The 23,623-nt window shown below is 38.6% G+C and overlaps 1 protein-coding gene across 2 annotated transcripts; it reads left to right on the top strand.

Moving 5' to 3' along the window:
- The first annotated feature begins 662 nt into the window (after nt 1-662).
- LOC150079218 (2-phosphoxylose phosphatase 1-like) lies at nt 663-21,064 on the top strand. 2 transcript variants are annotated; one of them, XM_090382746.1, is made up of 3 exons: nt 663-778; nt 6,870-6,929; nt 19,727-21,064. In XM_090382746.1, the coding sequence occupies exons 1-3, from the start codon at nt 712-714 to the stop codon at nt 20,941-20,943; spliced, it is 1,344 nt and encodes a 447-aa protein (XP_090238872.1). In that variant the 5' UTR covers nt 663-711; the 3' UTR covers nt 20,944-21,064. The 2 variants fall into 2 exon arrangements, with proteins under 2 accessions (XP_090238872.1, XP_090238873.1); XM_090382747.1 differs by lacking the exons at nt 663-778; nt 6,870-6,929 and adding an exon at nt 8,316-8,377.
- Nucleotides 21,065-23,623: the final 2,559 nt, after the last annotated feature.

The following is a 23,623-nucleotide window of genomic DNA, read 5'->3' on the forward strand; positions in this document are numbered from 1 at the left end:
CCCACAATTTTACAATTTCGATGTGGCATTTGTAGGCTCACCTCTGGTGGAAAAATATGACTTATCTGTTAAATGTGGGTTATGGGAGGGGCTAGTGGGCCACTGAGTTATGTGCTTTGTCCAAGTGGGCCACGATCAGAAAAGTTTGAGAAACACTGACTTATGCAACCATACATTTAAAATAAAATTCCTTATTATTATTATTTATTATTATTAGCTATATGGTGCAAGGAAGCCTGAGGCTTATGGTGTACCAGCCAAAAAGAAAAAAAAAAAAAAAAAAATTCTGAATTACCCTGAGTGAGAGAGAGAAGTAGAAGGGAATCACCAAGAAAGAGAAGAATGATGATATCCAGCTCAGGACCCTGGGTGTGCCAAGCCCATACTCACCAGATGTGAGCCCCTGGTCTTGCCGCAAATAAATTTCGACCAATAGTCTGGATAACTAAATGACGTACGTCGTTTTATTAGTTGCGATCGCGCAGTTTAAGATGTGTAATCAGCATGCGTGCCATTCGCCAAATGTGTCACATGACATCCGCCCTAACTTATCGTGATTGGAAGGAAGGAGCTGGGTTATTAATCTGATCTCTCATATATTCGAATCATGGCATGCTCTATTTAATCAGCTAGAAGTTTCATTTAGATATAATATTGCAGTTTTCATGCTAGAAGCTGTATTTGACATTGAATCACATAGCGGCTGGCGAAATGAAAATTCTGAAGGCGAGCGCCATATTTACAATAATCTCTGTTATCGCTACAGTGCTCTCTGCAGGTAACTGTTTATTATTTTGGGCTATTTATTAACCGAGATGTCATTAGCATAGCTCATAGATGTAATAAAATGCAATATAGTTGCCAACTGTCCTGATTTACGAATTTAAACCACAAGAGTCGCTTTATGTTAGGCGAGACAGCGAAAATCCTTCTCTAAACTTATACTGATTGGTACATCATCGGCTAATTTAATTAAATTAACTAATTCATTCTATCAATTTCAATTCTAATGGCGTAACTGGGCGATTATTTAGTGCAATAAACAGTGCATGACTAAGTGAAAGAAATAGATTGATTCCTAATATGCTAGGAACGGAACTAAGTGAAACAATTTTGATTTTACTCATACACAGTTCAGGGAATATCTGGACGCGGCTGGTGAGAAAACTGCAAACTGCTCAAGAAATCAAATTAAACGATAAATAATACATAAAATAAAGAAAAATTAAATAGTCGTCATGTACATTACATTATTATAAGAATTCCTTTTTGTTGCTTTTTTTTGTGTTTGCGTGAATATATTTTACATTTATTGGCGACAATATGTAACGAAAACAATAATTATAAAATATATCAAAGTACAGTATTGATATTTTTTTAAACGCCTGATAGTGTGTGTGTGTGTGTGTGTGGTGCACGCATGATAATGCGTTTTATGACGGTCTATCCACTTTCGGTAAGTATCAAAATTCCACCGTATGTCCTCAGTTTCTACATTTTAAAATATGGTAACCCTAATACAACACAATTTTATTGAATCTGAAAAAAAAAAAAAAAAAAAATAGGGTATAAATATGAATACTTATAATCATATTATACTTAAAAAGTTAAATTTATTAATATACAACTGATATATTACCTGCAAATGACACCCTATTGAGTACGTTTCGCAGGCCGGTTGCATCGTTGTGTTCTTCTTTCCATTAGCATTGCATTGCAAACCATTGACAATTCCGTTCTCGAGCAGCCAATTGTTCCAATTCCAGGAATCGTATATTACTTCCCTCATTCAGTTTTTATGTTTACTTCAAATTTTGATATACTGTATCTACCTAATGAGTTTTACAATAGAAAATTATAATTATTTGCTCTTTTAAGAGCATATTTTTATTTTATTACAAGACAGAAATAAAACTTCGTCCCATGCGGACGGCAGAATTACGGTATGACGAGGGAACCATGAACAAATGGATTCATCATTCCAGGTACCAACTATTACCGGTGCCAATACATGTGGATCAACGTATAAATGTCACATAGTTCATAGTGTTTTGCGTCTAGCGGCACCGGTGGTTTCCCAGAACTAGGCGATCAGTTCTCTTGTGTTGAATACAGTACTCTCTAAAGGCCAGCAGTATGAGTGATAGGCGATTTTTGTAGTGTAGTGTAGTGTACAGTTGTGTTGCTCATCTGGCCTTTTAGCCTAGGGGCCCGTGGAACACTATCGACTCCTAATTACCGTACCATGCGCGGGGAGCCTGTACAGGTAGTAGAAATCATCAAGTTCTCTGGCTTGGCAAATCCTGCGCTTGCCAGGGAGGTCCTCTAAAAAAAAAAAAAATCATAAGTTTTTGTTAGAAAGCAGAGTGGGGGAGATAGTGTAAGTGGTGGAGTATAGGTAAAGGAAGTGGATGACAGGAAGATTTCCAGCGAATTCAGAAGTTATTATCATTATGCTATATGGTGCAAGGAAGCCTGAGGCTTATGCTGCATCAGCCAAAAAAAAAAAAAAAAATCTGAATTACCCTGAGAGAGAGTGAGAAGTAGAAGATAATCACCAAGAGAGAAGAATTATGATATTCAGCTCCCAGGGGCTCACATCTGGTGAGTATGTGCCAATCCCATACCTCACAAGGAGCCCCTGTAGAGGAAGCCCATCCTCTACGGGGGAAAGATCTACGGTAGTAGAGCCCACCTGGCGCAAGGTCCGGTTAGCAGTGGGGGATCATAGGGTCAGAGTGTCCGAATGTAAATGCCACAGCGTACTTGAACATTGCTGCTAACCGGTCGGATCCCTTCACCCAGTTTATTCATTTAACGATTACTTCCAGCAGGATAATTCGCAATGTCAAAATGTCAGGAAATTTCGTGAATAGTTCGAGCATGAGGGTGATTTTTACCATACTTAATTCGCCTACCAGTCACCGGAACTAAACCTGATTGAGTATTTGTTATTGATCTTTGGAGCTTCAGAGACTATGTTTGGTCCATTGTGTATTATTTCTGTACAAGTGTCTTCACAGGCCAGTTTGAATGCTGTGGCGGCTCAAAATCTCGTAAACCAGAATAATTCACGGAGAAATCCCTATTCCCTTCCTCTCCATGAGATAGGCTAACTAAAACTTCGATGGCCTTCAGACACTACTCCAGTCATCGACAGGACTCGAACCCAGATCTCTACAAATGAGTGACAAGTGGCTAAACCACTATACTTTCAAGAAGAAAGTTTTTTATGGAGTATTATTGCTCTTCATATTTTGCTTTGGTTGTGTTGTAGTTTTATGGGGTGGGGTAGCGATTGCCGTATTTTATTTTTTGACTAATAGTATGCGGTGCGAATTAATATTTCTTTCCGTGCCCTAATATGTAGTTGGTAAAAAGCGGGGGGGGGGGGAATTATCCGATTGCAGCTGCACATTGTCCGTGTCTGGCAATGCCTATGTACCAAATTTTAAACACTTTTTGAAGTGTGAATACGAATCGCCTCTAATATTTAAACTTCCAAATTTTGTACAACAAACAATAATTCGCTTGTGCAGAGGTTTAATTGATGGTCAGCTAAAATTAAAAGCAACAATATCTGCAATAAAGCATGTTTTTTTTTTTAAAATTAACCAACTAGTTATCATTTTTTGTGGTTAATATATTATAATTGGTTGAATCAAGTAGCTAATCTATTTTACCCCTCCCTTATTTAGGGAGTTAAGTATTATTCATCCCGACTTGATAAGACCATTCTGTCCTTAATATACAAACAAATTTTGTAATACTTTAAAAAAACTTTCATGTTAATTTTTGGGTTTCGTGTGTATATATTATTGTTGGTTTTTTTTCCCTGCGCATCGATCAGCTAGTTGTAGGTGCTTGCTCTGCACACTGCTGTGCGTGAACACCGCAGTAGGGCGGCAGTGTAGCCCCTCACGGCTTTTTTTTTTTTTTTATGTGAACCCCAAACACGAGAGGTATTAGAACCTATAGTACTTAAAATAAATAAATAAATTTTCTGTTTATACTCCGGGACGACCAAACGAGTTAACAAGATAGACAGAATACAAGAAACAGCACCGTATTCAGCAGTCACGGGCTTGAACCCGGGTCACTCAAGGCACGTGTACTTATGCACCCGCGCGCCTGACCACTAGGCTACGGCTTAGTACCGTGCTTGGGTTAGTACAGTGATTGCGATCATGCCGTGTGTAAAAGGTCTTGGTTCGAATCAGTATCAAAAGAGTAACAGAAAGAGCACTTATTTATTCGTTTTATTTTTCAGATAAAAATAACTTAATCTTCTCATGCAATATTTGAACAGCTCCTAATCAGATATAAGTTTTGAAACACAAACCAATATTTTTGCTGTACATTTTATATATTACTTGGTCAAGTAAATTAACGAAGAACACACTTGGAAATTTTATTCTGGATTGCGCACAGCTTCATTCTCTGCAAAAAGATGTGCTTCTTATGTTTCTCAGAGGAAAACTCCGATGGAAACATCGCTTCTTCTGGGCTCAGCTAAAACTTGTCTGTAAGTTATTTTTTTTTTTAGAAACTTTCTTGCTGTTGATGCCATCTTCTCAACTGAAGTGAAAATTTTTCAGTAGCTGTAACTCACAATCTAATTGCAACGGCCGCTGTCGTCGAGTGGTCAGGCATCAGGATTCGTAAGTATACACGTGCTCTGAGTGACCGGCAGTGGGCACTTGTTTCTAGTATTTTCTGTACCTTGTGATCTCCTCTGACCGTGTAGTCGTTCCGGAGTATAAACAGAAAATTTATTTATTTGATTATATTGTACTGTTACAACATGACAGTACAACGTTTACTTGTGTAAGAATCTCATGTCAAATTCCTAAAATTACCAAAACATTTAAAGCTTTTTATGTGCTTTTACTAAAGAAACAGTTGGAGACACACGACGTCATTTGCTGTTTCTGCAATATCGATTAGTGAGTCGTACATTTAACACCTGCCGGATTTCTTTCTTCCTCTTAAACGAGTTCAACTGTGCTTGACATAATTTTTTTTTTTTATGGTAATAGCCGTGTTCAAGTATTAATGCCGTTCAGTTCTTTACTGCATTTGTTTACAACTTATATGGTATTATTAATCATAAATACGTTTTCTTTTTATACTGAGAGTCAGCCACATAAGCTCAGACAAGATTGCAAGACAGAGAAAAATCGAGAACACCTTATTTAGAGATCACGTGAGTTAGAACCCAGTCAACTCAAACGCATGTACTACAGTACCTTTTCGCTTGACCACTCGGCTGTGATGGCTGTACAATTTACGGCAATACAGTTACACCAAACATTACTAAAAGTTCCTGAAGCACTGCCACTTTAAGACAACAGTGCGGTCTGCGCGATAGCACAGTCGTATCGTTACCATCCTCCCCACACCGGGTGGAAAAGGCCCCGGGTTGAATCCTGTCGATGACGCGAGGAACCTTTATGGGCTTTTTTTTTTTTTTTCACTCCGTGGCTGAATTAGTCTGTCTCAGGCAGGCAGGCGCGGCGCTAGGGTTTTTAGCGCCCTTGAGATACTTTTATTAAACATTATTATAATAAAAATTTTGGTGTCCCCCAACATTAGCGCCCCAATGCCCTGTGTTCCACCGGCCCTGGTCTCAGGCGTAGATAGCAAGATTTCTTCCCCCCCCCCCGAAAAAAACTGGGGGGTTTCGTCCAGCAAAGCAGGAAAATCGACCAGAGAACACACGCAATTTACAGGCACAATACACATGGGTAGTTGAACTGATTTTCAAAGTGACCCTAATATAATAGTTTAGTTTAGTACTGTTATCGTTGTAAATTATAGAAAAAAAGTTTTTGGAAGTTTTATTTATACGCCGCTTTATTTATTTTGAGTTTAGAGTTTGTTATTGTGAATGCAGAGAATCACAACAAGAGAGTTAGTAAATGCTTTGAAGTTTAATTTGGTGTTTTAGATAGCAGAGATCCGCCTCCATGGGGTGGTAACATGCTCTTCTAAATCTGACTTGTCAAAGGTGGGGTACGCTAAGGATCTTAAAATGCGTTGTTTACTTATTTATTGAGTTGTTAAATGTAGATGAGCTTCTAGCTCTGGAAGCACGTAGACAAGGGTGTGATGAGGTGAGTACTGTACAGTATGTTCATACTTATTTAAAGAACATCTCATTTTGCGTAGTGTAAAACGAAATTGTATCCCGTAAAATTGGTGGCCCTATATGAATGGAACCAGTCAGTTGCCTGTGCATAAGACCAGCTTTGGATGTGTTAAGCAGTTCACGGCACTTCATTGCACAGTGTAGTTACCTATGACAGTAGGGCTCATGCAACCGCACCCCGAATCCTCGTAGACGCCGGATAACTACACTTTTATACTTTATAAATAGGTAGAAAGGTCTGTATATCTATTTCCTCTTTTCAAATTCATATTGAACAGGCCTATATTATAATGTGTAGGCATGATATGCATCGACAGAAATGATAAATTATAATTATCGACTCTAAAAACAACACATTTTAAAGATTTGAAAGCTTCACAGAAAAACAGTTTCTCGGGAATTAAATAAAATATTTTTTTCCCTTCATTATATGAACATATTATCAAATAGTATTTTGTGAACTACTCTTAAGTTGGATTTCCCATTTGATATTCACTAATCTTTCCTCACCATGCTCTTTCGCTTGCTGCCTATATTTTGAAAAGAATTGCCCTAGCTAATAGTAAATTTGCGCTGCGTTTTGCTTTCGAATATTGCTAAACGAACACTAATTAAATTAGAAATTTCCCATTTGAAAAAGAACACTGCTTTTCACACTTGTAATTTTTTAAATTCAAAATAATCATTATTCAATAACATTTTTCGCCATTTCTCACAGGAGTAGAGAAGGCTCAGAAGTACTGCAACCCTCCAGAGAATATCGTACTGGGAGAAGAAGGTGAGTTGGTTTTACGAATTTCTGATTAAGCTTTATACTTAATCCTATACACTTATCATTCATTATTATTAATAAGTATAGGATTAATAATTTAATATTAATAAACTACGCGTCGTTATTAATTAATTTTAGCTGCTACTAAATAATTAATTAACACGCATATCTTACTGTTATATTTTGCGCCAGTTAAGTTTCATAACATGAGTAATGGCATACGGATTAAATAAAAAGCCGCAAACTTATTCACTGAAGCAATGTAATCCCGAGGCAGCTCGTGGCAAAGGACTTAAATTTTCTCATTGCTACTTACATAAACAAGGTATGCCCTACTTGCACAATGTTTTATAGCTGTCGGAGCACGAGGCTTTGTGCCCTAAATTTACTTAAATTATCAGCATGCAAAAAGGAAATCTTACCATTAAAACGCATATCTCACTATTGTATTTTGTGTCGATTAATTAATGTTTCGTAATGTTAAAAATTTGCTACAAGTGTCTTATTATTCAAAGGATTGTGCAACTGTTGTAACAGACCGTTATCAGCAAAACTTTACCATGTCGCTATAATAAAATAAATGTTCCTGTTCCAACCATTTTGGTCAACTATTATCTTCCTGGTGGTTGCCATCTTCCTGCATTTTTAAGCACGTTCACTTAATTCCAGTTTACAAATAAACAACAACAATTGATCCCATTAATTACCACTGTTATGCCATTGTATTCGATGCTGTTGTCAAAATCTTTTGAAATCTTAATTTTTATGCATCTCATCTACTTTCAACGGTCAACGATATGGTTTCCTTCCTGAAAATACCACCTCATCCTACAAGTTTTTTTCTTGTATTTATTCACTTGTATTTATTCACTTTATACACACTAGTCCTGATATTTAGCATTTGCCATTGCATTAAAAGGATTACATACAGGTGTGCTAACTGGAGGGTGTACGAGTATCATACGGAGGGAGCACGCATTGAACATAACAGCTGTTGTTACTTTCGGGTATTTCCAAACTGAAATTCCGTCTTGTGCTTTATTCTCGAATTTCCATTGACATTTCCGTAGTTTGATTAATGCAAGCGTGCTGAAATATTTCCTGTATTTAATGAACTGAATCCGGCGAGTGTACAGTATCGGGGACTCGCTTGGTATTATACGTAGTACTTATAACCATATCGTGCATATTGACAAGATATGGGAGGAGTACTATTCTTTTCCCCTTTGCCTTGTTTAAAAGTCAGAAACGGTGATTCATTTACATAGTTCAAACTGTTGTGCAAATAAATTAGTGTCCGACTTTTAAACAAGGGTGGGAGGGGAAGTAAAGAATAGTACTCTATCCATATCTCGCAATTAAAATGAATAGTTAATGAGAGATGATATTTTCCCCATATGCTGTTGTATACAAGTCGAGAACTGTGATTTAGTTGGAATAACTGATACTCTTATGTAAGTACTAAATATAATGGTAAAATTTAGTATTCCGGTACTCATGGCAGTGGCCAACGACGGGTTTTTGCTTGAATCCTCCCGAAGTCGCGTAAAAACATAACCTTCTTTTCACTAAACAAGAATGAAAGTGGATTAAAAACATGACCCCTCTTATAACTGTTTTTTTTTTTTTTTTCTCCCTTCTAATTACAAATATTTTTCTCAGTTCATGTACCCCTAGTGTTACCCCTCGCTTAATATTATGTTACGCTATGTGTCACGTAGCGTAACACGAGGGGTACCGGATGCCAAATTTCAGCCAATATAATATTAAGCGAGTCCCCACTAGCCGAATCCTAGTTTATAGACTCCTCATTTATGAATTTACAACCTTAAAAGTCCGCAAAGTTCATTTGTGTATGGTACTTTTTTATATTATATTTTATTATTAAGTAATTAGTAAAATATATACTGTATTACTGCTAGTATAATAGCATACTAGTGTACCGTAGCCGAGTGGTCAGAAACAGAAGTGCAGTAGCACGCGTTCTTTGAGTAGACTGGGGTTCAAGCCCCCGACTGCTAAATACGGTCCATCTGCGAACGCGCACTGGACCAGCGTGGCAGATTATGGTCCATTTCCCTCAGCATGAATCGTTGAGGCTTCAATACTGCAGTTGATAATTGCTGCAGTTTACTTTTTTTTTCTTCTTTTTTTTTTAAGTGTAGTATATTGATTTTTATTTATGCAGCCTGTTATCTGGAATAATGAAGTGCGGGAACATTATTTTTTTAATTATGCTCCTGGTACCAATTTTTTCGTAATAGACCTTTTCTGTTATTTGTACTTGTATATGTCGGCCCAAAGCGTACGATATCGCTTGACACTTTGGGCCACAGGAGGTCAAAAAAAAAAAAAGGGGGGGGGGAGTTACCTATCCAGGCCCTGGTCTGGATAGGTTTTAGTTTTCTCCTTTTGTTGACTACCTGCTCCGGGATGGAAAGGATTTCAGAAACGGGGGAAGGAAGCAAAAAACGTTGGCCATGAGTTACTGTCTGGAAGCTGCACAGCGTCCGATCCCTTTCCACTGCCCTACTGAATTGTTCCGTCGTTAAGCATTTTATTCGGTGATATCGTTTTGTGAACAGATACAGATTGGCTACATAAAATTTAGCCATGAGTATACATACTTTTATAAATTAATATATATATATATATATCAGTATGTATGTATATATGTGTATATATATATATATATATATATATATATATATATATATATATATATATATATCAGTGTATATATATATATATATACACTGATATATATGTATGTGTATATATATATATATATATATATATATATATATACACTGATATATATGTATGTGTGTATATATATATATATATATATACATATATATCAGTGTGTATATATATATATATCAGTATATTTAATCTCAAAGGTTGAAATAAAATACGCTTTGTATCTGGATTTGTGGGATGGTTTGTCCATATTTCGTTAAAAAAAAGTGCTTCATAAAAACGGCACACGCTCCCCCAAAATAACTAAATGTGCCCCACACTTTGGAAACCTCTGCTCGGTTCTCTTCGGATATGTTAATGTATTACTGTATATGGTTTTCCTTTGTCATTAAATAAACTACGAGTGATAAGGAAGAATCAAAGGCGATGGACTTGGGCAATATCATTTAACTTAACATTTTAATTCAACAACTTTACGACAAACATTTAATCATATTATATTAGATATGTAGATAAATATTAGTCCAAACAAAAATTGATAATATATCAAAATACTGCAGTCATTAAATGAACACTTAATTTGGTAAGATATATTGATAAGATTATATAGTTCATATTAGCAAAAATAAGAGTCGATAACGTGTCCAATTACTGCGGACTAGTTTGAAAGCTCAATTTAAACTTCCATTACACACTGGTTAAATTATTATCAATCCATACAGTTCATTTTAGTATTATAGAAAAGGCAAGCAGTGGCTATTATCGATAGTACATAGTATTTTCTGTTTATGTCCTAACTGGACCAAGAAAATGTAAAGAACTTTCACTAACCTCTAATGACGATGGACAGCGCTTCGGGAAATCTGCAAGATATCGCATCGGCATCTGGTCCGGGCACTTCCTTGTAACAAAAGGTTCCTATTCTCTACGGGCTGGAAACATTGCTGCACAAAGAGAGGAAAACTTGCCCTGTCTCATTTTGTTTATAATTTCTTTCTTAACTATCTTTTCCGCCGATTTGTGCCTCCCCGAGTTTGGCTGTTTGTTTTTGGGAACTCCATAACAATTTGAGATGCTGCGCAAGCCCTTGATGGAGAATAGAGGAGTTGAAGTTGATATTTTTCAAATCATTTTCGGCGGAATATGCTATATTCTGTAATTTCAGGTGGGTGTGTTGCTAATGGTTAATATTGGCGACTTCATGGGGCCGAAATAAGATGCAGTAGTTTACTATCGAACTCCCCGGATATCGCTCATCCGTGGATGGACACGATCCGTCCACCTTAATCGCAAATAAATAAATGTGGAACATGAGAAGGCTCCTCCCATCCACTTCGTCGAGTGGAGCTATATCGGATTAAGCCAAAAAGAAGTTGCTGTGGGTTTTGGGACTTTAGTCTAATAATTGTTACCAAGGAGAAGAGATGGCGAGAACAAGTGGGAATGTGAAGCGATCTTTTTCAAAGGGGGACAGTTCTCAGGGATAAACGTTGTATTCCGGTTCCCAGCAGCCTTAGTTGAGCTTCTTTTGGAATATAGGAGAAGACCTGTTTTAAAAATGTTACTCTTTAATCATTAATTTGTGGCAACTCTTCATTATGAAGGAATACAGGCACGCTACAACCTCATAACACTTTCGGTTTTGCAGGTCATACTAAATTTTGAAATTCTTTTGTTGGACTACACGATAAACCCTGGTAAGGTATATAATAAGCGATCGAACAAAAAGAATATCATATCATACGGTACCCCCCTCCCCTTTAGTGGATTGTGGGAGAAAAATTCACCTAAGAGGGAAAAAAAATGTAAATTCTTTATCTGTTACCGTTCACAAAGGCAAAATGCTCATCGAAACTAAGGAAATAGTTTACATATTTCGACTGATTTTATATAATTATACTCATATTTCCACAGCAAATACTTTCACACTGTAACCGAGATAAACATTTAATGTCGTATGTAGTACAAAATTCTTGCGCTGCAGAAAACCACTTTTACATGGGAACTACTTCTACTGCTGATACCGTGGTGCATTTCTACTGTAAATAGACGAGTAAATATCCTGCAAGATTTCTTTTTTTCTTTCAACATTAGTGGTAGCCAGGGATTTGAGTTACCGGACAGAAAAAGTGCTGCAACTGGGTGGAGACAATTAGTCATGGGTCACAGAAAAATGGCACATCTTTGAAGAGAACTTGTACTATGGTAACATATTCAAGGCCATACGCAAATATAGAACAAGAGAAAGCTCCACCCATACAATACACGAAATATAAGCGGCGCCTGTTTACTTCCAACGCTCCGGAAGTTGAGTCATATTTCCTCCTGGTGGAATCTCTCTCTGAAGCATATTCGGAAGGGGTGGCTGTTGCTGCTGTTATTTGGTTTTTAGGAGCATTAGCAACTAAGGCCATATTGCTCTACGGTATGCGGTGGTCATTCCCTGACCATTCCCCATCCTCCGTATTTGGTGGTGAGGGGCAGCTCGAACCCCGGTCTAATCAAGAAGCGTGTGCTACGCACTTTTTCTCCTGCCCACCTGGCTACGGAGGCGCCGAAGGGATTGCATAATAATAATTTCTGTTATTAGTGAAAATAAAAGATACATAGTAGACCAGCAATGCACAACTTTAGTGTAGCGGGTCTCTGTCTGTGTTGCCGGACCTGGCATAAGAACATTCACCAAATCAGTGTTCCGTTCGAAGAATGGGCTGGAAAAGTGACGTAACCAAACTCCAATAGGAGATGATTGTTGGGGCCAGACTAAAAGGAGCGAATATCTTGGACACGACTGTCTTCGTCTAGTATTCCTGTACGTCCTTGTCCCATGCGTATCAAGAGTAGATCAACCGTGCAAAGTCCGCAAGCCAGCCTGATTGTTGACCACAGGTTGACAGGTGGATCCAACGTATTGTCCAGCGGAATAGACGTTGCTATGGCCCATTTCAGCGTGGACCATGAGTCGGACATCAGCATGGTTTGGCTATCGCAGCCGACAGCACACCTGAGTTCCTATGCTTACGGCCAGCTATAAGCAAATACGCCTACGCATGAAAGTGGAGCCATTAGAGAGCGGATACTAGAAACGGGTTGCCTAGTCCGATGAATTCGTTTCTAGCTAAAATCATGAGGACTGACTGATGCGGCACACTTGATATGAGCCTCGTTTGGCTTCGTTGTTGTCATCATGCAAAAGTGTGGGTAGGGGTTGTAGGCGCCAGCATGAGTAGCGTAATAGAACAGAATCTTTAACTGAAACAGAGTAATATACAATTGTTTCCTTCACACCGCCGTAATTCCAGACGTTCATAGACAGAATAGTTTAATAATCAACGTTACCATACCTCGCCACGGCCTCCCCGTGGCGAGGTATGGTAACGTCGGGTCCCATTAGGGGCCCGGCGGCTAACAGGCCGGATGAACAAAGGGCACAACATGCTACATACCACATGACCCATATACTTTTAAATCCCTGGCTTGTCCGATACAGTGTATCTACGCAGAGATGGGAGAAATCCAGGAGCCGTTAGACCCAAATATACGTACTTATACTCTTGGGTTTAATTCCTGAACCTTCAATTACCCCGAGTGGCAAGTCCTTCTGTCCTATTGCTCTGTTATCGCATTTGGCCAAAACACTTGAAAGATTGATTACTATAAGACTCGCTTCTCTTTTTCATTAACACCTCTCTTGTGTCAGTTGATCAATATGGTTTCCAAACTGGACGAGGAACTGAAGAAGCAGCCGTTGAATTCCTTTCTCCATTTAACTCTGCAAGCTCTAAATACGTTCTTGCTATTTAAAACTATTCCTTAATTCCAAATTGGCTTATGCAAACGATCTCACCTTGCTGATCTAGTGCAATTCCCGTGCCTCTCTTGAAAGTACTGCCAATTTAGTCATGTCAGATGCCATCCCTTTTACAGTGCTTTCTGTAATCATCACAGTGTACAAAGGCGGAGTTGAACTAACGTTCAGGTGCCGTCCTACATAAGATACTATACATGTCTACTCTTGGGTTGGCCCCCACGTGGTTCCTTCATTAAGGCGAAATTGCAAGATTTCAAAGTGTCACATTCTTTTCGAAAATAGATTATTGCAGTTTGGTTGTCTGAAAGCTGTTACATATTACAAAACCAAAATAAATACCATCAAACGTACTGTATGAAATAGCCTTTATCCTAAAGTCACTGCAAAAACAAGTCAGTTGATGTACTCAGTGCGTTAAATTTCAAGCGCATTAGCAAAATAGTAATTATTCATGATTTAGAAGAGCAATAATGGCTTTTATAGGTGAACCAACACAGGTCTGGAGGCCTCATTTTAGGAAGGATGTAGATTTGCTTGAGCGTGTACAGAGAAAGGCAACAAGATTGGTGAGGAGAATGAAGGGACCCTCTTACCAAGAGAGGCTTAAGTCCTGCAAATTGCACCTGCAAGGTGATCTGATTGAGGTGTACAAGGCTTTGAATGGGTTGAGCACGCTGAATTCTGATGGGATTCTTCCGTTTGTTCAGCTTACGAACCTAAGGGGGCATAAATTCAAATTGAAGAAAGACAGCTGTAGAATAGATGTGCGGAAATTTTTTTTTTTTTTTTTGCTGATGCTACATAATACGCTTGCTTTCTTGCATCACATGCCACTATTACTATTTTTTCCTTGCAGTGTATTGGAGACAGCACTGTTGTGCTAACCAGAAGCAGTTAATCAAAATTTGTTTGGGGATGTGAAACGTATTATCAGACTGTGCGCTAATTGTTTTTCATTGTAGTACTTAAGTGAGGTGGCCGCCGTAGCGAACGGTCAAACGCGTGGTAAAGTAGTGCACTCCTTTGAGTTGATCGTGGTTCAGGTTCACGTGACTGCTAAATACGGTGCCGTTGCATCTTTTCTACCTTGTAAGCTCCTGATCTTACATGGTCTTCTCGGCGTGTAAGCAGAATATATTTTTATCAATAATAGAATGTCTGCAAATGATGCAGAATCTGACAGTGAACCAACGAGTCCAAAAATTTGATGCTACATAAGCTCTGAATATAATAAGGAGGAAGACAAGGACTGTAGTGATTTATGGTTTCAGCAAACATGCTTTTAGTTTATTATAAGCGTCACCAGGATGTGGCATTTCATTGTCATCAGTGTCAGGCCTTACGAAGCTGTGTCGGATGCAATGCACACTGGCCTCCGATTGAAAACTGCTAAAATCCAAATATAAGGACTTTCTCAATTCCAGTAAGAAAGGCCGAGGATTCCCAACGTCATTTCTTGCACGTAGGTCTCTACCTGAACTCTATCACCGGCCCTGATTGCCAGTAAAATAACAATAAAACGAAGGACTTTGATAACATAAAGAAGTGGGAGAGGCAGCGTCTATGAGCAGCAAAAATTTTATGAAGTAATATTCAGCTGGCTAACCCAACAGGAAACCAACAATTGAAGCAATGCTTCAGCTAGCAAATATGAATGTGCCTTAAAAAAAAAAAAATGTACTTTCAAATAAAATATTGTTCAGAATAAGAAACAATTTTGTATTTTTAAATATTTTCTTTCCCAAGGCATTTTGCGGGTTCTAAATACTTTTTTTCCCTGCCAAATCGATTATTGTAAACACTTTTAATTAAGCAAACACCCACGAAAGTAAAATGATTGGGATGATTGTTAAATTGCCTTCTTTCAAGTACTGTAATTACTTTTGAGGTAGCTTAATTCCGTCTATTTGTTCAGTTTTTATAGTTTCCTGTCATGTTTTTTGAAATGACTGATTAAAATCAATTTGTGAAGACCTGTACAGAATTCATGCTCTGGCTGTGTTAGTTGGCACGCTGCCAACGAAAGACTATGTTTAGAGTGTAATATTATATCATTCATGCAAGTCGTTGCGTGGAATGTTTAACGATTTAATATAATATAAAAAAGGAAGCGCCATGACACGGGGATGAATTAATTAGTTTATTGACTGCCATAAAAAGACTTAGTTACAAATGTATAACACCCAGTACATACGCTCAGTTTTAACAGTTTAGCTTTTGAATCCTTATTGGAGTTCTGTTACTAGGCCAACTGAAGGATATGAAATACAAAAAAAAATAATAATATAATATAATATACCAGCAACATTTAGATAAGATGAAAAGAATAAAATTAAAGGAATGATAAACTATTAGAATTAGATATAATTGGATGAGAAACAGTGTCTCTAAGTAGAAGTTGTAAAAATATAAAATGCAGTTAAACTGCCATGACGTTATAGATGTGAAGTAAACCAGTTGATAAAGCTAAGTTGATATATCAAAACTGCCTGAAATATTCATGTCTAATAAGCATGAGTAAAATGGGCTTATCAACCTGGGGGATAATGCGACTGCACGTGAGCAGTGCCACTAAATGACAAAGATTCCTTCTCAGAATGCTAATTTATTCTACAACTCACGACGAACTATACAGAGTACTACTGATCAGCACCATGCTTACGTTTTGAGGCTTGTTGCACAGTCTTTTCAAAGTAAGTTAAAGACAATGTGCAAATACCATGTCTGAACATTGGCATACATATAGGTAAGGGCAAGGAGTGATAAAGCATCAGAACAAAAGACCTTCATTTAATGCAGAAAATTAACATATATCTACTCAGAGGCGGATTTAACGGTGGAAGCACCTGGCGCGCTCCCTGGGCCCGACTTCTGAAGGGCCCACGCACAACCCCAACTTTATACGCAAAACCCCAACAAATTAGTTGAACTAATATGTTCAACTATTAGTTCAAAACATTGTGATTATTATTATGCTATTATTAATTATACATTATACATATATTATATTCAAATTTTATTGGAAATAAAACATTAATAGTGCATAATATTTTTTATTTATTTAAAAAAATGGTTAACGTGTATTTTTATTTTCCCTGTCTCTCTTTTTTTAAGGGGCCCAATATTTTCTTCTGCGCCCGGGGCCTCAACCGATCTTAATCCGCTACTGTATCTACTAAGTCTGATTCTTCCTCCCTCTGGCAACAGTACTTACTTTATCCACGCAGTTTGTTCCGGTTAGGGATCAGCGACATGGATAGAATGCTTCCACTTAGTACTGTTGGCACAGTCTACTAGAGTGAACCCTATATCTTATCGCACTCTGCTGTCTATTGTCATCTTCGGCCTGCCTCTCCTCCTTTGACCTGGAACATGGCAGCTAAGCACATGCTTGGTAATGTCGGTAAACTCGCGACGCTGGACGTACCCCCACCATCTAAGTCTACTAACCATGACAAGAGCTTGCCACACAGTCTCCACCCCCCGCGCTACAAGTGATGACATTAAGCCTGCCCCTTGACCTGAAGGTGGTTCGCGCTGGGATGAATTTCCAGCTTGGTCGGGGCAAAAGCACCGCATACAAAGAGTTCGCCACAGATCCTGCAAGCAACAGAGCATATGAAAAGAAGCGGCTTCTAGCTTACCTCCATTGGATATGGCAACAACACAGGTCCCAAACAAGAAAGGGACAAATAACAAAAAAAATTTATCCCTGAGATAAATACAGTCTACCCAACGCTGCCAACCTGGTTTTCTCCAGGGCTTCATGTTACCTATCTGATGACAGGACATGGCGCCATCAGAAGTAAACTGGCCACCTTCCGACTAGTGGACAACCCCCTGTGTGCCTGAGGGTCCCCTGGGACCACACGGTACACGAATGCCAACACTACGAGGACCTCAGATTAGTATTAATCACCAAGATTCAATTGATCCCGAGAAATAATGAACACCACCTTCTGGAGAGTGCCGAGACTTTCAGAGCTTTCTCAGACTTTGCCCAGGCCGTATATGCCAAGCGACAAACTTTACCACAACCACCAAACCCCAACTAGGAAAGGGGCGAGATGAATGACAACAAAAGGAAATACCAACATAGGAGAAAGTGCAAACAACAAAACACCTAGAAAAACAGTGACCACAAACAGCTTCCTCCCAACCCAACAGTTGACTCAACAACCACAACTGATCACAACAATTAGTGACAACCGGCACTGCACACCTGACATAAACCAGAGATAAGACAAAAGGAAATTGCAGGGGTCATCTCTTATATCGATTCCTTACTTCTACTTCTGCCTCCCCAGTCTTCAACCTCCACTCCCTCCCACTATTATCTTTCATCTAGCGTATAGTCTAAATTTAAAAACATCAAAATTTTGCCCGAATTATTAGGCCTTTTAACACATTTCTCTAGCGTTCAACCCCAACCAGCGATTTCCTAACAGCAATTTCATTAAGCATTTACGTCAAACGTGTGAAATTTAATTTTTTTTTAATTTAAAAAAAAATTAATTTTTATTTTTTTATTTTTTTTTTTAAATGGGCTAGCCGGGTGTGTCCAGTATCACACCCAGCTAGCCTCCACGTGGCGAGGTATCGGCAACGTTGGGCTCCAGTAGGGGCCTGGCGGCCAGTAAGCCGACCAAACAATGGACACACCACATCACACTGCACAGACAAGGCCCACACACTTTCAAGTCTCTGGCTTGACAGTGTACTGTCCTCGATACAGCGAACACACGCGGAGATGGGAGAAATCCCAGGCGCCGTCTGACACGAACATACCTTATACCAGTGGTTTTCAGCCGGGGTGCCACGTAATTTGGGTTTAAGTTACTTAAACTTAAACTTAAACTTTCTGTATGGTTTGGATCATATAGAGACGTCCATTTGCGTTTTTCAGGATAGCGATAAACGATTTTTTTTTTTTTTTTTTTTTTTTTTTTTTGGAGTTCACAAGGGATGATGTCCTTTTGAAGAGGCGTGTGAGTTGGTAGTTTCGTTATTTAATTATCTATTTATTATTAAAGTGGCGCTGGTTCTTAAGTAAACGTGGGCATGAGTCTCCTTATGCAGGTCGTGCATCCGCACTACTTGTGTTTTCTTATTGTTCTATTTAAATTTATTTCATTTCATTTTGCGGGCGCCTCCGTAGCCAGGTGGGAAGAGGAGCAGCAGTGCGTACCACACGCTTCTTGATTAGACCGGGGTTCGAGCCCGTCACCACCAAATATGGAGGATGCGGAAAGGTCAAGGAATGACCACCGCATATTCCGGAGCAATATGGCCTTAGTTGCTAATGCTCCTAAAAAAAAACCAAACAACAACAACATTTCATTTTGAATATTGGATGGCTTGATATATAGGAGCAGAATCGCGCCTTGTCGAGTTCAACTTTACTGTAGCTGGAATTTGCTGGTTTATTATTTTCTTTTTCATAAATTTTAGTTTGCAGTTAGCTCCCCAAATTCTGAAACCGCCTTATCTGAATATCCCTATAAAATTTAAACCATCCAAGTATAAGACAGCAAATTCAGAAGAAAATGGGATGAGAAAATAGAAGTAACTCTCGAACTTCGGCGATCACATTTCTTATTTTTTCTGTAAAAAAACAATAGTATTCAAAAATTCGCCTCCAATAACTGATGCTTTTGAAGCAACAACTGAAACAAAAACTAACGTGTCCTTGTGGGTAGCACAGTTGTCATAATCACTGTCCTTCCCACACTGGGTTGAAAATAGTTCAAATTCCGTCAATGACGCGAGGAATTTTTATGAGTCTTTTAACCTGGCCGAGTTTGTCTCGGGCGAGGAGAGCATGGTTTTTAATCCCCGAAACATGGATGTTTCGTCCAAGAAACAGCAAATCAACAACAGAACAAACGCGTGCAATTTACAAACATATTATATACGGCGCAATATGACCTACGTTGCTGATGCACCTAAAACCCTACAGAAACCAACCTGGCTGAAACTGAGGTAGTTGTATCCATTACTGAGGCTTCTCTGCTGTGCTTCAGAACTCAGCAGTGAAATAATGACCTTCACTGATAAGTTTTCAAAACAATTAAACAAGCAATATAGTATTTTTAAAATAGTTTTAGAAATAATTTTCAAAGTTCTTTTTGTTTTTATTAAAGCTGTATTTTCTTTTAAGTAATACTGTAGTTCATATAATGATGTTCATATGTAAATTCCACATACACGTTGAACTATTCCTTTGCAAACTCTTAATTAGCTACGGTAATTAGCAATGAAATAATGCTTTAAAACTTTTTTTTTTCAGGTCAAGTCAGAGGTCCTTATTCATTGGCGATGATACTGGTTATAATACGTCACGGTGATCGAGCTCCTGTAATGCCGGTAAGAGATTTGGCTGCCATTAACTGCAGCGTCGAGAATTCCGATATCCTCGAACAATATCTTTCGGATGTAAGCGATCTACAACGGCCAAGCCCTTCAATGGATCCTTTCTCCGAATTTCCATTATTGCCTTCCAGTAATTCTTGTGTGAATATCAACGATATGACGATGAAAGGAGTTGTCCAACATCTGAAACTTGGTCGGCTGTTGGGCTCTGTGTACAACGACCAAGAGCATCTTCTCCCCGCAAACTGTCCTTTCAACCAAATGAAGGTTTACAGTACACTTACATCTCGTGCGTTTCAGAGTAGTCTGGCTTTCATTTATGGGTTCCTTCGTCAGTATCCTAACTGCCAGCTTGGTATTGAGGAATCAAAGAATTCTAGCTTTTGTTTACAAGAACGTTACTGTCAATGTCTAAAAATTAATTATCTCCAGACCCTTCAACATCTGCAAAAGGAAACGTTCATTTCTCAACCTGGATCAGAAGAAATGCTCCAGCGTCTTAATCCAATCCTTAAGCAGCGTCCAAACCAAACGAATATAACCTCGCCCTACGACTTGCTAGACGCTCTTCTAGCTTATGCATGTCATGGATCGCCATTGCCTTGCATTCCTGAGACTGAGGAATGTGCAACCGATGATGATTTGGAAACGGTGGTAGATTTTTTTGAAACCAAGAGCAAGTTGGTTATCGAGAACAGTGAGTATGAAAAGAGTGCAAAGATTACGATGTATGGATTATTGGTGAATATAGCGAATCATGTGAAAGCATTTATCAAGAATAGTAAAACTGCCCCCCGCTTTGTACTTTACTCAGGACACGACCTCACTCTGATTCCATTAACGAGTGCATTAGAGTTTGGAGACTCCTTGGTGGTTCCATATGCCTCACGACTTATCTTCGAAATTTACCGAGGTGACATCGGAAATTCGCAGAGATGTAATGCTAAAATCAAAAATTATTTTCTCAAAATTATTTACAACGGTAGAGACGTCACCTGGTTAACCCCTTTCTGCAGAACCGTCTCCGAAAATAACAGTCTCCCGAACTCATCAGACGACAATCTGTGTCCACTTGAAAACTTTCTGAATTATGTCCGCGAAGGCTCCACTTCGTTCCAAACCACGTGCAGTTAAAAAAAATGGCGTATCGATTACTGCTTCGTGCTGAATGACTTATCGTCACTTTTTAGGCTCAATATAAATACAAGAACTAGGACAAAGTAAGGATGGCTCGTAACGTAAACAAAGTTTTAATGAATGACATTGCAGGAAAATTTAATTAAAGTAATAAACTTTTCTAGATTTCATTTGAATGAGTCACCTACATTCAAAGAAAGCTTAAATCGAGATGCGTTAATATTTGATCACATACTGGTATGCTGTTTATGAAACTTGTATTTACACTCGCAGCATAGAAACTGGAGCCCCTTCCTTCGGACACTGTTGCTTAACTTGTGTGAGGCCATAAAGCAGTTCTCGCTGTTTTAAGCAATGCTGTAGCTTTACATTTGAATAATTCGACTCGCAGACTTGTTTATAGTCTTCTAAATCTTTTATCGTTAACGATAAGTGTAGCTACAGCGCGAAGCAGCAAAATTCAGTTGGACACGTCAAGAATTGAAACTGTTTTATTATTGGAAAAAGTTTTAAAAAATCAGAAATAATAAAGGGTGCCAAGGCATGATAATTACGTATCGTTGCATTATTTCTTATATCAATATAATGAGGACACACATTTTGGGAAGTCAGTAAATTTTTATAATATTTATTTTGGTCTTTTTTTTTTTATTTTTTTTTTTTGAGATATTTAAACGTTCACACGAAACTATCGCAACTAAACTTTAAGCTGCACCAGGATTGCAGTAAAATTTTGTTTGTGTGGTCCCTCATCGGACAACACTATGTAACAATGGTACCGCATATTTCGTGAAAACAATCAGTCATAACAAGTTAAAGGTCTCCTTTGTATGTTGTTTCTTGGGAGCTGCGGTACCATTGTTATAGTGTTGTCTGATGAGGGACAACACTAACAAAATTTCAAAAAGGTTCTGTTTAATGAATTTCTTCCTTTTTATGAATTTGGGCGTGCTGATTCCGAATACGACTCTAGATTTTGCATAGCACTAATGGTTTTGCCCAAAAATGAAAGAAAGGTAAACATTTAATAATATTATAGCGAATTAATTAGATTTCTTTAATTTCTGTACAGAACAGAGTATTAATATTTGCTACAGTATTAGAATAAGTTAAAAATCGCAAATTAAAAAGTAGAAACCCTTCTCCAGTTAATCAAATAATTTCCTTCAAAATGTACATTTGAACTCCTTTGTCTTTTGTGTGGTCGCTGTGATCATTCTGAATCAAGAACCGGGTATAGTTGCCTCTCGTAGCTACACCCTACCTTCTTTGGCGCCTATAAGAAAGGCACCTGTAGTGGATGGGATCTATCCAGTTATATTAAAGGAGGCGGCAAAGCAACTAAACAAACCTTTAGCCATAATTATGAGAGCATCCTTGGACTCAGGGGAGGTCCCCACCGACTGGAGAAGTGCAAATGTGACCCAATTCACAAAGGGGTTTGAAGGATGACACGAGTAATTACAGACCAGTTAGTTTAACTTCTGTTCCGGGTAAAATAATGGAGTCACTGGTTAAAGATGCATTGCAGCATCATCTAGACAAGACTGCAGCAATAATTCAGACACAGCATGGGTTTGTTAAGGAAAAGTCTTGTCTCACAAATTTGATTGGTTATTATAATGTGATTACAAAGGAACTGGATGCAAAAAATGATATCATATACTTGGATTTCAAGAAAGCTTTTGACACTGTTGCGCATGGAAGACTATTGTACAAATTGGAGCAGAATGGTATTAAGGGCAAGTTGCTACAATGGATAAAAGGATGGTTGAGTGGGAGAAGACAAAGGGTGGTAATCAGTGGGTACTGCTCTTCGTGGACTAATGTTATTAGTGGTGTCCCACAGAGTTCCGTGTTGAGTCCACTGTTGTTTTGTACATTTATCAATGATATTGATGAAGGTATATCAGTCTTAGTGTCGAAGTTTGCAGATGATAAAGGTTGGCAGGGTTGTTAATGACAGTACTGGCAGTGTACTACTGCAACAGGATCTAGAAAATTTGGGCAGATGGGCTGAGAAGTGGCAACTGAAGTTTAACATTGACAAATGCAAAGTACTGCATATGAGTAGAAGTAACCCCAGAGAAACGTACCAACTGTGTGGTACAACACTTAAGGAGGTAGAAAATGAAAAAGATCTGGGAGTAATTGTGCAGTCAGATATGAAGTTTTCTGAGCAGTGCAGACAAGCTGCCAGGGCAGGTCATGGGGTGTTGTCAATGATATACAGGAATTTTGTTAGCAGGGAAAAGGAGGTGCTTATCCCTCTGTATAAGGCAATGGTCAGGCCAGGCCTTGAGTACTGCGTGCAGATTTGGAGGCCTCATTTTAAGAAGGACGTAGATTTGCTTGAGCGTGTACAGAGAAGGGCAACAAAATTGGTGAGGGGGAATGAAGGGATCCTCTTACCAGGAGTGGCTTAAGTTCTGCAAATTGCAGCAGCTGGAGACTAGGCACCTGCGAGGTGATCTGATTGAGATGTATAAGGCCTTGAATGGGTTGAGCACGCTGAATTCTGATGGGATTCTTCCACTTGTTCAGATTGCGAACCTAAGGGGCCATAAATTGAAATTGAGGAAGGACAGATGTAGAATTGATGTGCGGAAATTTTCCCTTAGCCAGCGGGTGGTTAATTGCTGGAACAAACTTCCATCTGTCGTTGTGGAAGTTGATA

This window comes from Mastigoproctus giganteus, chromosome 10 (assembly GCF_048544385.1).
Source record: "Mastigoproctus giganteus isolate SK-2022 chromosome 10, ASM4854438v1, whole genome shotgun sequence".
In the NCBI taxonomy this organism is placed as follows: Eukaryota; Metazoa; Arthropoda; class Arachnida; order Uropygi; family Thelyphonidae; genus Mastigoproctus; species Mastigoproctus giganteus.

Excerpts from the sequence above, each read along its gene's own strand:
- LOC150079218 (XM_090382746.1), top strand. The coding sequence starts at position 712 with ATGAAAATTCTGAAGGCGAGCGCCATATTTACAATAATCTCTGTTATC. Across the intron at positions 779-6,869 it reads CGCTACAGTGCTCTCTGCAG|GAGTAGAGAAGGCTCAGAAG; the intron begins GTAACTGTTTAT and ends CATTTCTCACAG. Across the intron at positions 6,930-19,726 it reads TATCGTACTGGGAGAAGAAG|GTCAAGTCAGAGGTCCTTAT; the intron begins GTGAGTTGGTTT and ends TTTTTTTTTCAG.